The 17,453-nt window shown below is 38.4% G+C and overlaps 1 protein-coding gene across 2 annotated transcripts in view; it reads right to left on the bottom strand.

The window, feature by feature from the left end:
- edrf1 (erythroid differentiation regulatory factor 1) overlaps nucleotides 1–17,453 on the bottom strand; it is a 74,911-nt gene that overhangs the window by 42,946 nt on the left and 14,512 nt on the right. The window contains exons 6-11 of one of the 2 annotated variants that reach the window (XM_060842003.1): nucleotides 12,151–12,310; nucleotides 10,860–10,961; nucleotides 10,534–10,655; nucleotides 6,644–6,755; nucleotides 5,030–5,177; nucleotides 564–675 (exon numbers count right to left, since the gene is read on the bottom strand). In XM_060842003.1, the coding sequence (XP_060697986.1) occupies nucleotides 564–675; nucleotides 5,030–5,177; nucleotides 6,644–6,755; nucleotides 10,534–10,655; nucleotides 10,860–10,961; nucleotides 12,151–12,310 (756 nt within the window). The remainder of the gene's footprint in view (nucleotides 1–563; nucleotides 676–5,029; nucleotides 5,178–6,643; nucleotides 6,756–10,533; nucleotides 10,656–10,859; nucleotides 10,962–12,150; nucleotides 12,311–17,453) is intronic. The other variant, XM_060842004.1, reaches the window with a different exon arrangement.

Consider the following 17,453-nt stretch of genomic DNA (forward strand, 5'->3'; position numbering starts at 1 on the left):
TGGCATGTGTGTACAACCACCCTGGATCAGACCTAACACAATGAGCATATTGCTGTACTCCCAAAACTTGCTTGATAAGCAACACCTTCTAATGTAAAAAGCCAGACATTGTTAAACACTAACTGAAGATCAAAACTGCCTGACAAGCTACTTAAATCTTCCAGGTTGAGTTCTGTCAATGAACCCATTGCAAGACACCAAAATAGGTTACGGTGAATGGCACATCAGGCTGAATGGCCAAAATCCAGGAAAATTCAAAATCTGTCATAGTCTCTCTTGCAAGGGTACCATAACCTTGACATTGTAATACAAATAAGGCAGTAGAATTAAGTTTACAACCACTGGTAGAGAAACAATGAATTGCTTTATCCCCTTCTTTGTGTAGGATTTATGGCTTAGTTACCAGTTCATATAATCATAAATGGAAGATTATATGGATATCTCAACAAGAAAGTTACCATCCCTTCATTTCCTCCCATTGGTTGCCTTGCAATATTTCCTAGTGATATATGGAGAGAAAATAAAATAGAGAAAACTACTTTCAATATACTAAGAAAACTTACTTGTACAGTAAGACAGCAACAGGCATGGTGAAAGGGTTTTGATATTTGTCTTCAGTTGTTTCTTCACAAAGTGTCGTCAGATCATAAAGTTTTACAATGTCACTTCCACTTGCTGGAAGAAACAAAGGTAAAAGCCTTGGAATTTGTGGAATCACATTTTAAATAGCTACGAGTTCCAAAACATGATTTTCATTTTAAGCCACAAAAGACAACTACTTATGCCATAACTCAATAGTTTTGCAACATACTTCACAAGTATGACTGATACTGGCTCATGATTAGCAGACAAAAATTCTCAAGCTTGAAGATCTGATCTTAAATCACAACAAATCAAAGTTTTTTTTTAAAAAATAGAAGAAATAAACATTAGTTAATTTTAAATGATAAACCGTCTGCACCTGGTTCCAAAAATTAAGATAGAGCAAAAGTAAGGCTTCTCATCTACCAGCTTGAATAAAACGTAGCACAATCATAGTAGATAGACATTATGTCTGCAACTTAGCAGCAAGAAACAAATGCATATATCAGAGAAAAGTACACGAATAGTTACAGGGATGCAAATTTAACAAATGAATGATGCACCCAGAAATGAAAACTTGAAGAATAAACTTTGAAAGCCAACATGAACAGGTATCCCAAACACTTCTATGGCCATAGAAACACAAAGGGTGGTAAGAAAAGTAGAGCTGAATAGGGATTAAAGAGGGAATTTACACCTGGAGGTGGGGCATGGCTGCTGAAATGATAAATGAATACTTTGTATATGCCTTCAGCAAAGAGGCAGATGCTACCCAGACCAAGGTGAAAGAAAAAGAAACTCAGTCACTAGAAAGGCTCAACACTGATAGGGCAAAAAAGTTGGATAGACTGCTCGTACGTAAAGTTGACAAGGAACTGGGACTAGATGAGATGCACCTAAGGATTTAGAAGAAAGTGACAGTGGAAGTTGCAGGGGCACTGGCCACCATCTTTCAGTCTTCCCTAGACTCAGAGGTAGTGCCAGAAAACTGGAAAATTGCAAACATTACAACTGTTCAAGAAATGTTATAAGAATAAGCCCAGAAATTACAGACAAAATGGTTTATTTCACTTGTGGGGATGTTTGAGAAACAATTATTCTGTATATAACTAATAATGTCATGGGAAATGTTGGGTTGATTAGAAGAGTCAGCATAGATTTCTAAAGAGGAAATCACATTTAAATAACTGACAGGAGTTTCTTTTGGTGGAGTAACAAAGATTTGATGACAATAACATTGTTGGTGTTGTGAACATGAACTTTCAGTAAGGCATTTGATAGTGCCACACAGATTTGAGAAAAACTAACAGTCATGGAATAAAAGGGTCAATAGCAACATGGATACAAAATTGGTTGAGTGACAGGAAGACAGGAATGGTCAATGAATATTTTTCAGTCTGAAGGAAGGTTTGTAGCAGAGCTCCCCAGGGGTTGCTATTGTGACTGTTGCTTTTCCTGATATATATTAATCATTGGATCTCTGAGTGGAAGGGGCATTTTCAAAGTTCGCAGATTACATAAAACTTGGATAAATTGAGAGGAAGACAGTGTTGAACTCCAGAAAATACGTACAAATTGGAGTTTCAATGCAGAGAAGTGTGAGGTGATACATTTTGATAGAAAGAATATTGAAATTGAGGGATAAGTTAAATAGAGGGTACCATTCTAAGGAGAAGGCAGGAGCTCTTGGAGATCTTGGAAGCAGCAGTTCAGGTAAATAAAGAAGTAAAACATAGCATTCTTGACTTAATAAGTGCAAAGAGTACAACAAGGTGGGTGATTAAAGTCTGGTTGAAGATTTGTAGCTCGGGTGTCCGTTGTTGTGGTTCTGTTCGCCGAGCTGGAAGTTTTTGCTGCAAACGTTTCGTTCCCTGGCTAGGGAACATCATCAGTGCTATTGGGGCCTCCTGTGAAGCGCTGCTTTGATGTTTCTTCCGGTATTTATAGTGGTTTGTTCTTGCCACTTCCGGGTGTCAGTTTCAGCTATAGTAGTTTGTATGTGGGGTCCAGGTTGATGTGTCTGTTGATGGATCTTCTTGCCGTTTCCGGGTGTCAGTTTCAGCTGTAGTGGTTTGTATATGGGGTCCAGGTCTATGTGTCTGTTAATGGAGTTTGTGGATGAATGCCATGCCTCTAGGAATTCCCTGGCTGTTCTCTGTCTGGCTTGTCCTATGATGGTAGTGTTTTCCCAGTCAAATTCATGTTCCTGGTTGTCTGAGTGTATGGCTACTAGGGATAGCTGGTCGTGTCGTTTTGTGGCTAGCTGATGTTCATGGATGCGGATTGTTAGCCAGAGAAACAATAGCCAACCTACTGGACATACATAACAGAACACAGGAGGCCGAACCTATCAACAAGGACGGCATACTTAAACTACTAGACCTGTGCCTCACCACACACTTTACATTCAACAATCAGATATACGAACAAATCAACGGAACACCCATGGGATCACCAATCTCGGGACTCATAGCAGAGGCAGTTATGCAAAGGTTAGAACATACAGCCCTACCACAAATCCAACCCAAACTCTGGATCAGATACGTCGATGACACCTTTGTAATCATCAAAAACACAGAAATAAAAAAAACGCACCGAATCATCAACGCCACACTCACAGGAATACGATTCACGAGAGAAGAGGAAAAGGATAGCCAACTCCCATTCCTAGACGTGTTAGTAGAGAGAACACCCAACGGAGAATTCACCACAAGGGTACACAGGAAACCAACACACACAGACCAAGTCCTAAACTATGAAAGTAACCACCCCAACACACACAAACGAAGCTGCATCAGGACACTATTCAAAAGAGCCACAACACACTGCAGTACACCAGAACTGCGAAAAGAGGAAGAGGAACACCTATACAAGGTATTCGCCAAAAACAGATACCCACGCAACTTTATCACCAGATGCCTAAGAGATAGACCACGGAACGAGGACATGCCACAACCAAAAGGACTAGCCACACTACCATACGTCAGGAGCGTCTCAGAACTGACAGCCAGACTACTGCGACCCTTAGGACTCATAACAGCACACAAGCCAACTTCCACACTCAGACAACTACTCACTAGAACAAAGGACCCAATAGCCAGCACGAGCCAAACTAACGTAGTTTACAAAATACCATGCAAGGACTGCACAAAACACTATATAGGACAAACAGGAGGACAGCTAACAATCCGCATCCATGAACATCAGCTAGCCACAAAACGACACGACCAGCTATCCCTAGTAGCCATACACTCAGACAACCAGGAACATGAATTTGACTGGGAAAACACTACCATCACAGGACAAGCCAGACAGAGAACAGCCAGGGAATTCCTAGAGGCATGGCATTCATCCACAAACTCCATCAACAGACACATTAACCTGGACCCCACATACAAACTACTACAGCTGAAACTGACACCCGGAAGTGGCAAGAACAAACCACTATAAATACCGGAAGAAACATCAAAGCAGCGCTTCACAGGAGGCCCCAATAGCACTGATGATGTTCCCTAGCCAGGGAACGAAACGTTTGCAGCAAAAACTTCCAGCTCGGCGAACAGAACCACAACAAGGTGGGTGATGTTAGACACGCATAAGACACTTGTTAGACCTCATCTGGAATACTGCACATATTTCTGGGCAATTAAAGCAAAGATGGGCAATTTCACACATTAAAGATGTGTAAGTATTGAAAAGATGTAAAAACAGTTTTCAACAATGGTTCCAGGGATGACAAACTTCAGTTATATGGACAAATTGAAGTAGTTAGTATGGTTGTCCTTTGAGAGAAGGTGAATAAGTAGAGATTTACAAAATAACGAGTGGGCTGGATAGAGTAAGAAAGGGAGGAACTGTTCCCACTCATCGGAACAAGAAGGTATAGACTTAAAGTGATCTGCAAAAGAAGCCAAGGATGAAATGAGGTAAAACATTTTCATTCAGTTAGGATATGAAATGCACTACTTGGAAATATACTGAAGTCACACTCAACTGAAGCATTCAAAAGGGCATTGGATGATTAATTGGATAAAAACACTGTACAAGGGTACAGGCAAAGGTAGGAAACTGGCACTAAAAATGATACTTGTTTGAAGATCTACTGCAGGTAAGATGGGCTAAATGACCTCTTTCTGCATCATAACATTTTTATAATTCTGCAAAATAGTATTCATAGCAGTTCATGCACACTTAGCTTCTTACTTGTTTTATGTTTAAAGCAGATTAGTGCTCTGCAGGTGATCTGACTACTTGACTCTCGATAACAGAGAAATACCTTTTGTCCCTAATGTGGCTATGCTTAATTACCAATCACATGTCAAGATATAGTCAGTGCAATATCGGCAAATGTATACATTGCATAAAATAAATCAGCATTTGCCTTGGAATACACCTACCTGCAAAACACTCTTTTAAATCTGAATTCCAATTCAATATTTTTGCTCACCTTTAAAGAGCCAATACGTATGTCCTTCTTTCGTACAATTTGCTTTTAGAAATGAAAGAATATTCTGAGCAATATCTTTTACCACTTTAGTGGAGAAACTGGACTTGTCTAAATTAGGGATATCTTCTGTCTTTATCATTTCATATCTCTGTAAAAGCATGCAAAAATTACAAAATTAAAAATGGGAAAATAAAACTGAACATTTACTGATGATCAAAAAGCCATTTAAATTGACCACTGTCAAGTTTTATCCAAAGATAAACAGGTATACATTCCAACCATTTGTACTGGACACTGTTTCAGAGGCTTTGCTCATGTGCCCAAGTGAAATCAACATGACAACACTCACTCTCAAGCATCCACATATTGCCTCTTATCTCATTTTTATCCCAAAGCACTACTTAGAGATTTGCATATTCAGTTAATGTTATAAATTATTAAACGCTGTTGCACACTAAAGTGGGCAAGAACTCTCAGAAGAACGGCAATTCCAATTTGGTATGTGTCACTAAAAACAACATTTAGTAGAGATAAGTTCTAAAGCATTTACAATGAATAAAAGGAGAAATGCCAGTGTTAACGAAAAAGAGTGACATGCAATGGGAATGAGACCAAGCACAATTTGGAGAGTAAATAATCAGCTTCAATTGTGAAAAGTGCAGCGAGAGTTCAAGAGAGATGTGGAATGGAGGGTGGTGGTGGTTGCGGGGGGGGGGGGGAGGAGGTTGAGGCCAATCTTGGAATGAGATTAAGTCTACTGATTATTTTGGAAATGCATGAACTGCAGAAATTTTCATGTTGATGGATCATACATTTGGAATTGCATCACTGTATTAATTTGGCTTAATTTCAATACATTAACACACCTAGGCAATTTAATATGAGGACTAATAGCTTTAAAACTGGATAGGATGCAGTTGTCTCTCTGAACTGAGTTTTTAGAGTGTATGTTGTCTATATGTGCTGTGGTAAGAGAATGGGGTTGGAGGAGAAGATTAGTCATTGTAGTAGCCTTTTTGGAAGGTATGCAAACTATTTTATTGTAAACACAAATATCCTCAGACCTTATTGATTTCTCAACAGACTACAATTGTGAAACTGAAGAGTAGTTTTTTTTAAGTTAATGACTGCCTAATCTTTGATACTACATTTCCGAATTTTGCAAAGGAGCATGTACCTGAACATCCCCAACACCAGGGAAAGAAAACCCATTAAATCTGGAACGAGACAGGCAACAGTATTTCCAAGGTACACTTTGAATTTGAAATGTGCCAGTGATTCCTGACTAGAATGAGCCTGTTATCAAAAACTCTTACAAACCATGGTTCAAAATCCTTATTTGTTATGAAGCAATTATTTTAAACATAACTACTGTTAGTGGTAGAAGCAAGTCTTGAAATCTGGGGCAAAAAATTATACGCAGGTACTAAAGCACTACCAGAAACAAAGGATACTGGAATTTTTTCGATCCTCAAGTGCCCATGTGCATTTGGTAGAAAAATGCATTTCTGTTTTTCACACTTGAGCACATTAAATAAAAATGAAAATACCAGGCTGGAACTACTAAAAAAAAGTTTTATTTAAAACTAAAACAATAAAACCATTTATTTTTACCTGTACAATCCCATTAACGTGAAAGCACATGACAAGTTCTGGAACATTGCACATTAAATTGTCGAGCCAATAGTCAATCCCTGTCAGAATGTTAATTGGTTTGTTGCTATCTCTAAGAATGAAACAAAATGTCACAAATCAAAGCTTGCAACATAAGCTGATCAATTTTTGCTAATACGAGTCAATGATAATTGATAAAGTCAAAAAAAAATTTAAAAATTGAGGCATAACATTTCTAGAATTAACTCTCTTGCACAAATTGTTGTATAGGATCATGGATAAACCATAACATTTGCCAGTTTAATTTTTTTTCAACCAGTTAAGGGATGTTACTGCACATTTCTGGAGTAGGTGGAACTTGAACCCAAGCCAACTGGTCCAGAAAGGGACACTACCATTGCACAACAAGAGCCCTTGGACAACTGATTTGATATAGCTAAACAAACTGGTGCATACAGTTGTCATCTTGCAGATACTTTCTAGTCAAACTATTCAAAAATATTATGACATACCTCTGGCAAAGGTGGAACTTGAAGCTGGTCTTCCTGGCTCAGAGATAGGGACACCACCGCTACAAGAATCCTCCCCCATTTATCAGTTTGTATTATCCTGTGAAATTCCTGCCAGGTGCACTTGGATTTCTAATTCCATCCCTTCCTAGTTGTTAACTTTGGCTAAACCCAATGGATCAAAGCCTGATGTACTATTTAAACTAAACTTTAAAGTCACAAAGCCCAAATGCTTGCAATATGTACTGAATGAGCTGCCAGAGGAAGTGGTGGAGGCTGGTACGATTACAACAATTAAAAGGCATCTGGATGGGTATATGAATAGGAAGGGTTTCGGCGGATATGGACCAAATGGTGGCAAATGGGACAAGGCTTATACAAGATATCTGTTCGGCATGGATGAGTTGAACTGAAGGGTCTGATTCTATACTGTATATTTCTACGACCCGATAACAGTAATCCTCATTTTCAAAACTTGATGACATGAAAACCATACACACTGTTACTTTGAGTCATAGAAACAGACCCTTCGGTCCAACCCATCCATGCCAACCAGATATCCCAACCCAATCTAATCCTACTTGCCAACACCTAGCCCATAACCCTTCTAACCCCTCATTCATATACCCATCCAAATGCCTCTTAAATGTCACAACTATACCAGCCTCCACCACTTCCTCTGGCAGCTCATTTCATACAAGTACCACCTTCTGCGTGAAAAAGTTGCCCCTTAGGTTTCTTTTATATCTATTCCCTCTCACCCTAAACCTATGCCCTCTAGTTCTGGACTCTCCCACCCAGGGAAAAGATTTTGTCTATTTACCCTATTCATGCCCCTCATAATTTTGTAAACCTCTATAAGGTCACCCTTCAGCCTCAGATGCTCCAGGGAAAACAGCCCCAGCCTGTTCAGCATCTCCCTTTAGCTCAAATCCTTCAACTCTGGCAACATCCTTGTAAATCTTTTCTGAACCCTTTCAAGTTTCACCAACACAAAATATCCACAAATTCTGATAATCCAATTTGTGTCCTTCATTTTTTTTTTAAATATATGAGCTTACTGTGCTTTATTTTCCTACTGATCAATGCCAGACAGCAGAATCTTCAGACCATTATACCCTTACATTTCAGAGTTATTTTCTGAAATATCTGTGTTTGCTAGGTCTTCACGAACATCAAACCATTCAGTAAGGAGTTCAAAAGCTGTATTTGTTCAGGACTGTTTTGGATACATTTTAATTCTGCCAACAACTTCCCAGTATAACACCATCCACAGCAGCAGCAAACCCCCCATCCAACCTCGTCACAACCTTTGTAGCTTTGAAACATTTGCACTCCTGTAAACATCCCATAAATGCTAACTTTTTTTTATAACACTAGCAGCACCTAACTCCACCTCGGTCACTACTATTGACTTCAAACCTGTTGAAATACTATCAACCTGACACCAAGTCGCAATGACCTTTAATTTGATACAGGTCAACAAATTCAAGTCTTTTTTTTTCAGCTCCCTTTAGTAACTAAACAGCAAATCATAAAGCTTATTGAATGCCCCCTCAGGCTAAAATAGATGCATCATTTAGACATTTTCTTCAACCAAGTTAAAGTTTTGCATCTTGCGCAGTTTAAAAACAGACATACATATCCATTGTCTATACTTAGACCCTCACTCTTTTTGAAAGAGTTAGCATGTCATTCATCATTTTTGTAAATGCTTTCAACACGAGCCTCACTATGTTATTATATCAAGAACTTAGAGCAAGTCTCCTTTATAATATTTAAAGCTCAAAATAGCCACCATTTCTTGCTTGGTTAACTCCACTGTTCGAGTGAATTTCAAAATTCTTGAACGTACTGGTACCTCAGAATTCAAGCAGCAATAGAAGTCAGAGAAGCAATAATTAGCAAACATCACTTCTGATCTTACAATAGAGGGTAAGTTATTGATGAAGCAGCTGAAGATAGTTGAATCTAGGATACCTCCCTGAGGAATTTTTGCAGAGATGCCCTTGAGCTGAAATGACTGACCTCCGACAAATACAAACCACCTTCCTTTGTGATAGGCATGGCTCTAACCTGTGGGGGGTTTCCCCATTTCCCATACTCTACAATTTTGTTAGAGTTTCTCAATGCAACACTCAGTCAAATATGGCCTTGATGTCAAGAGCAGTCACTCCATACTTACCTGTAGAGTCCAGCTCTTTTGCTCTTTTCGGACTAAGGGTGTAAAAGGGTCAAGAGTTCAGTTATAACCTAAACCTAGGATCAATGAGTAAGTTACTGTTATGTAAGTGCGACTTGATGGCACTGTTGATGACACCTTCCAGAAATTTGCAGCTGCTGGAGAGCACAGTGATTGGGTGGTAATTGTCCAGGTTGGAATTGTGTGTACAGGGCAGGATAGAAGTGCTTTTGCCCGAAACGTCGATTTTGCTGCACTTTAGATGCTGCCTGAACTACTGTGCTCTTCCAGCATCACTAATCCAGAATCTGGTTTCCAGCATCTACAGTCATTGTTTTTACCCCAATTTTCCACACAGTCAATGCCAGGGTTGCAGCTATATCTGAACAGTTTGGCGAAGGGCGTAGCAAGTTCTGGAGCACAAGTCTTCAGTACTATTGCCATAATATTGTTAGGGCCATTGCATTATCCAGTGTCTCCAGCCATTGCACATGTCACATGGAGTGAATCTAACTGGCTGAAGAATGTCATCCATGATACTGTGGGCCTCCACAGAAGGCTGAAGTGGATCATCCACCTGGTACTTCTGATTGAAGATTGAAACCTTCTAGTTTCCAATATAGATAAGCTCTTTTCTGGAAGAATTTTTAGATACTTCTAGAAAGAAGTATCCAAAAGAATTTTTGATGGATCTTGTACGCTTTAGATTTAGGAAATGCATTAGTCTGAACCTAATTGCTTCAAATTTCCAACTGACTAATTTGAGAACTGTTATAATTCCTTAAAACCTTTGAAAAGTAACTACAAATTTGTGAATTGAGTAACTGTCAATCATGCACACAAATGAAATTACAATTTATTTTTGCATGAAAGTAACTCAACTCCTCTCACCCACCTCTAAAACAAACGGTACTGAATTGCACTTGGGACAAAACATTTGACTATGATAAACTCCCAAGATATTTATTTAAATGACTTAACAGGCATCAAAAAAGGAAGCAAGGAAGAAAATGCTAAGTAGTACAAAGAAGTTTCAAACCCAAATTTGTTGAGTCGTTTTCAGCTATGATCCCATTTGAATTATTACTATTAGTATCAGCTTTACCTGTTTGGCATTGAGGAAGAAAGAGTTACTTGAATGAATAACAATCTGAGTCAGTCAACAAAATAACACCTTTCATATTGCATAAAGAACATACCTGAGTCTTAAGCTTACAGCTGGATATTTTCCACCTCCGAAAATAGGCATATTTGAACCGACAAGCATATGAATATCTTCAAATGTCCAAAGAATATTCCTGACAAAATCATTTTTAAGTCCCTTTAGAAAGGGAGACAAGTTGTCAAAAGATACTTATTTTTAAAATGGAAGAGTGAAGAAAGAACACTTGAATATAATCAGGTATCAAGGAAAGTGTAACAAACTTAACAATACCAATTTTATTTATTAAAATGTCATTGGGACCTATTATAAAAACTCCCTTTGTTTAGGGAAATACTTTAAAATTGGTCATCTTCACCATACCTGACTGTTTTCCCCTTCATTCAAAAAAGTAGTCAGGTTTTGTTCTTTCGGGGTAGAGGCCACCTGCTCTAATACATATGTGGCTTCCAGAGGAACATTCCCCTGCAAAAGGTGCAAGCATGTATATTTTTACCCAATACACACACTATTTTAGCATTTGCATAGAGTGTTAAAACATTAATACAGTAGAGCCTACTTAAGATCTGGTCCCATTGATTAACTCTCCTTCACTCCTTCTTTTACAAAATCATTTCTGATCAATGCAATTTAATTATAACAATTTCTGGCTCACCACGTCCTGTTTCTGATCAAAATTAAGGTAGTAATTTCATTCTTGGATTTTTTTCTGCCTTCTTATTCAGCAATGGCCTGATCAAGTCTAACAAAGTTTAGCGTGAAAATTAAAATTCATCATGCTCTTATCAATGAACGTTTGACTGCCACTCAAAAACACAGTAATCTGTATTACAGGAATTAAGAGCATTTAAAAGCTTTAAAAATTGCATCATTTAAAGAAACAATATAAAATTCCAAATAAAAATCATTGAAACTGATCTTGAAGACTCCACTGTAATGGATTTGCATAGTTAACAGAGTGCAATGGTATTCTTTGCTCAGATATATAGTAGATATTGGAGCAAAGTTTGCTTTTAAATCAAGTTTCTGCCATTATTAGTATTCTATAATTAGGAAAGGTCTTTTAATGGAATTAATTATTTTGAACCCATTTAGAAAAAACAGTATCAAGTCTCAATTCTTAAAATATGATTATTTAGTTTGACCCCAACAAATACACTAATTTCCCCAAGATTGGGATGTTAAAAAATGATCTTTATAATTAGATGGGCAATGAATATTACAGTTTTCTTATTCTTTCAAGTATACAGCTCCAGTCAAAGAAACATAGTTAATCTGTTCAAACAATCATGCTAAAATGAGCTAGTTAATTACAAAAACTGACTCAATTTATACACAAATTATAATGTAACAAGAGGATAACAGCGAATCAATTTAGGCTTAATTCAATAATTCTGCATTGAAAACAGTGAGATCGCAGACATTAACAGCTTTTTATCAGATATTCGCCTTGCGCTGACTATACGCCCAAAAGAAAATTTTACAGAATGTCATTAATATAATTGATTCGAGTATAAGTAGCCTCACTACACATTAAGCAGATTTCAAAAGGACATAAGAAAATAATTAAGTCAAATGAAAGATTTTTGGTGTGTTTATAAATTCAAGCTAATCATGAACTAGGAGTTATGTAAATTTCACACTAACAACTTACATGTTCCTGAGGATTTCCATCTTCAGGGACAGAAGCAGGTGTTCTCAAGGGTGCAGGCCAGGAGGATTCCTCTACAACTATTGGGTTTACCTGGGGCTGGGTGTCAGCAGGTTGCGCTATAGGAGTTGGAACAGTTTCTGCTCCACAATCTCCATTGACACTAAAAGTATTAAGAAGAAAATAATCAATATTATGTTTACAGCTAGAAAAAAACTAATGGAAGTAAAAAGGCAACTGAAAAATAACTTGTGGCAAATGAGCTAAATAAACTGAATTTGTCGGGCATGAAAAGCAATTCTCAGTGAAATTAGATTATTCAGATTGTTAAAATAGATTTTAACTTTTTTAAAATATATATATTCTACATCAAATATAAACAATTTTGAATTTGCTTTGAACAAACACAAAATTGCCGTTCACATCTATTACATGAAAACAGAATGCTCAAATAGTTTGCCATGGTTTGCTCATTAACCCATATTTACCTTATGTTATTCTGAGTGCTGGAGCATAACTGTTACATAAACTGCAAATAGATTTATTTCCCTAATTTCATGAAGTTTACTTTGTATGCAGAAAACTACAGAATATTGTGGTCTTATTCCCATATCTGGAGTCACAAACTTTATCTCGTTCAAACAAAAATAAATCAACTGGTCCGTAACCACATCATAACATAATCTGGAATGTGTGTCACAAAGCTAGTCCCTTTTTTTTCCGAAAAGCTGTTTCTAGGCTCAAGAATACTGCATCTGAAGAGGGGTAATAAATCGTGCCAGACTCCGATCAGTCTGGTTTCGTACAGAGATGAAAAGGATTTTGAGAGGCCTTTTGTTATATCTAAACAGATGAGACTTCAGGCCAAAGTGGTCTGAAGTGACCTGTATAAAGAGAAGGGAGTGGTCAGCTCTCTTACTAGTTGAGCTGAGCAGTTTTAATTCAGAGTTGAACTGGGAAGTTCAACAGGGGCTGCGTGGAAACTCTCTCTCTCCCTACCTTCAACTTCTATCTGTAAGCATGTATTCCATTTATGCTGGCTTTTAAGGGGAGTTTGATTATTGGGACTGCTGTGTGTATTCAGATCAGCATAGCTAAGACTAAATGGATAAGTTGGGTTTTGTAATGTTCTTTGTTCTGTTCTTCATTCTTCATTGTGTAATTTTGTGAATAATTTCTTTTGCCTGTTTTAAAATCTAGTCATCAACCTAGCTATCTTACTCCGGGTAATCTTCACTCTACACTTTTTTTAAAGATTACTTACAGCATGGAAACAGGTCCTTCGGCCCAACAAGTCCACACCAACCCTCTGAAGAGCAACCCACCCAGACCCATTCTTCACCTAACACTATGGGCAATTTAGCATGGCCCATTCACCTAGCCTGCACATTTTTAGACTGTGGGAGGAAACCGGAGCACCTGGAGGAAACTCACGCAGACGTGGGGAGAATGTGCAAACTCCACACAAACAAGTTGCCTGAGGCAGGAATTGAACCCGGGTCTCTGACACTGAGACGCAGCAGTGCTAACCACTGTGCCACCGTGCCGCACTTACTGAAATAAATTGCAAAGTTAGGTCTAGGGCTGCCTGCTTAAGAATGTTTTGAGTGGTCTGGCCTAGTCCATAACAGATTGGGGGATGTTAAACAGTGAGTGGAGGCGCTGGTGTCTTTATTTCGCATGTTGGTTTGGTTGGGTAGACAAAGGTTGGGACAGGAATGGTTCTTTTAGTCACCAAAAGTTTTCTAGATGTGGACACTGTGACTTTGGAGGTTTTGCAAAAAGTGAATAAGACCAAACTGCAAGAATTAGCAGAGAAGCTGGAATTGTAATTGCCTGCTTCTGTGAGGAGAGATAATTACAGCAGTCGCTCAGCACTTAAACTTGCTGGAGAAACCATCAGATTCTACACAGATGGCAAGAATTCAGTTGGAAATGAAGCAGCTTGAGCTGGAGGTGAGAGATAAGCAAAGGGCAGCAGAAAAGTAACAGTTTCAGTTATTATTAAAAACAGAAGAGGGGAAAGAGAGAACAGAGAGGAAAAGAGAGCAACAGAAGAGAGGGAAGAGGAGAGCAGTGAAAGAAAAAGAGAGAGCTTTTGAACTTCAAAAACTGACACTTGAAAAGGGAAGTTAGCTTAAAAGACTGAAGATAAGGCAGAGGGTAGGCTCAGTGAGGAATTAGTGTGAACTCATGTCGAAGAGCAGAGAATTAAAACAGTGAGGTTCGCAGCTGAAGGGGCTGATGATTATGAGCTGGTTCATAAAACATGGTTTGGCTTCCAGAATCAATTTCAGTCCATGAGGGATAGAAATTGGGGCAAAAAGAAAGCCACACGTGGAAAGGGAAAGGTAGATCTCAGTGAAGATCATAAGGAGAACTTAACACATAGTAAAAATGAAATCCTTGAAGGGGACAAGGAAGTCAAAAAAGCTCTGGCTTTCATTATTATAAAGTGGGCCACACGAAATCACAATGTTGGTGCGCTAGGAGAAAGCCAGATGTAGGAAAACTAGACAAGCGTGGAAGTTTTGTTGGACTGGTACCAAAAAGCACAAGGGAAATTAGACAACTGCCTCAGTATGCAAGAGGTCGATTAACGAGGAAGTGCCAGATCTGCTTAAAAAATATACATGCAAGGGTAAAGTTTATTCACATAGGCCAGAAGCAGTAGGTAAGGATGTTACAATATTAGGGGACATAGGATCATCTTAGTCTGTAATGCTGAAGGATGAGGAGGTATGCACTCCTGAGAGGGTATTGCCAGAAAGGGTACTGGAACAGAAATTCATGGTAAGACAAAAGGTGCTCAATTATTTAAAGTGAGGCTAGAGAGTCCAGAGAAGAGTGGAGAATTTGTGGTAGGAGTACTGGACAAACTCTTAGCTCCAGGAATACAATTGGTTCTTGCAAATGATATAGCTAATTCACCGGTAGGCGTGCTGCCTATTCTAGTTGAAAAAACTGAAGACTCAATTGAAGACCTGGAGAATGTTTATCCAGGAATTTTCTGTGTGATCACAAGATCACAGAGGCAGAAGTTGAAGCAGGTGAGGTCACAGATAAGGAAGCTGGCACAGTGTTATTTGAAACTTTGTTTCATTAGATAAGTGGAACAGAGAAGGAGCAACTCTGTAAACATGCCAGTATATTTAGCTCTGCTAAGCTAATTGAATTACAGCAGAAAGATGAGTTAGAACAGTTATATCAAAAGGCATTTACTGAGAAAGGAGGTGAATGCATTCCTGTGTTATTATTTAATAAATCGTTTCTTAATAAGGAAATGGAGACCATCACATATTCAAGCAGATGAGAAATAGGTAGAAATTCAAATTGTTTTGCCTGTAGGGTATAGAAAGGCAGTGCTAGGAGTGGTGCATGAGCTACCACTTAGAAGTCATTCAGGGATGAGGAAAACAAGCTAAAATACAAAAACATTTTTATGGGCCTGGACTACACAAAAATGTAATTGAATTTTGCCAGACGTGTCATACATGTCAGCTAATCGGAAAACTACAGGCAGTAATAAACCCTGCACCTTTAATACCTATTCCAACATTTGAGGAACCTTTCACAATAGTCTTGCTTGATTGCATAGGTCCCCTACCTCAAACAAAAAGCGGAAATAAGTATTTATTAACAATAATGGATGTCGACTAGATTTCCAGAGGCAATTCCATTACTGAATATCACAGTTAAAAGGGTTGTAGAAGAATTGCTTAATTTTTTTTTACAAGATACAGACTACCAATAGAGAGCCAAAGGATCAAATTTCACATTCAAACTATTTCAAGGTGGTTATGGATAACTTGGGAATAAAGCAATTCAAATCTATTGCATATCATCCAGAATCCCAGGAAGCTTTAGAGAGATGTTGAGGGCTTATGGTCAGAATTATCCAGATGATTGGGATAAAGGAATTCTGTTTGTACTTTTTGCGATCAGAAATGCACCAAATGAATTGACCAATTTCAGTCCATTTGAATTAATTTTGGTCATGAAGTAACAGGAACATTAAAAACTGATTAAGGAGAAATTAATAAGTCAGAATTCTGAGACCACTCATTTTGATTTTGCATCAAATTTTAGAGAATGATTAAATAGAGCTGGAGAGTTGGCAAGACGGCATATAAAAGTATCACAGCATATAATGAAACAGGAAGCGGATAAGAAATCACAAATTTGCAAATGGGGATAAGATATTGATGTTACTTCGAATAACAGGTGGGCTTTTAAAAGCAAGGTTTAATGGACCTTATCAAATTGGGAAGAAATTGAGTGAGGTGAACTACTTGATAAGGACTCCAGACAAGAAGAAATCTCACAGAGTGCGTCATGTGAATATGCTCAAAAGGTATTTTGATAGGGAAGGAAAGCAAGAGGAGAAGGAAGGTGTTAATGATTACAGCACAGAAGGAAAAACCAAGTTCAGAGGATTCTGACTTGGACATTCATCATAACAAATTGGACAATGAGGAAGTTGTCAAAAATTGGGATAAATTATTGAGTTACCTTCCACAAGAAAATTGAAATGACCTGAAAGAGTTATTACTATCGCATGGGAGATATGCAGAAACAAGCTGGGAAGTACTAACCTAATTGTGCATGATGTAGAGATGGGAGATGCTGTTCCGATAAGCAACATCCTCATAAGGCATAACCTCTAAAGTTGGCACAGGTTCAGAAGGAGATGGAGCACATGCACCCAGATGGCATAATCAAAGTGAGTTAGTGACTGGAGCTCACCCATAGTAATGGTGCCAAAGCCAGATGGTACCCAATTGTTATGTGTGGACTATCACAACATCAACACTGTTGCAAAGACTGATGCATATCCAATTCCACGTTTGGAGGACTGGATCGAAAAAGTGGGACAAACAATTCCATTTCTAATTTGGACTTGCTCAGAGGCTCCTGGCAAGTACCTCTGTCAGAGACAGCAAAGGCAATTTCAGCTTTCATAACGCCAAATGGACTATATCAGTTCAAAGTCATGCCATTTGTTTTGAAAAATGCTCCAGCCACAGTTCAGAGACTGACTAATAAGGTCATTGCCAGATTACCCAACTGTATGATGACCTGGTGATTTTTAGTCACCCATGGAAGGAACTTTTGCAGCATTTATTGGACTTGTTTGATCAACTTTGGAAGGCAGGCTTGATGATAAACCCAGCTAAATGTGAATTTACCAAAGCCCAAGTCACATTCCTGGGCCACGTTATTGGATATGGACAAATGACCCCACAAATGCCAAAATAAAAAGTAATTGGAGAACTTCCCACACCATCGGCGAGAAAAGCAGTACT

Source organism: Hemiscyllium ocellatum, chromosome 22 (assembly GCF_020745735.1).
Source record: "Hemiscyllium ocellatum isolate sHemOce1 chromosome 22, sHemOce1.pat.X.cur, whole genome shotgun sequence".
NCBI lineage: Eukaryota > Metazoa > Chordata > Chondrichthyes > Orectolobiformes > Hemiscylliidae > Hemiscyllium > Hemiscyllium ocellatum.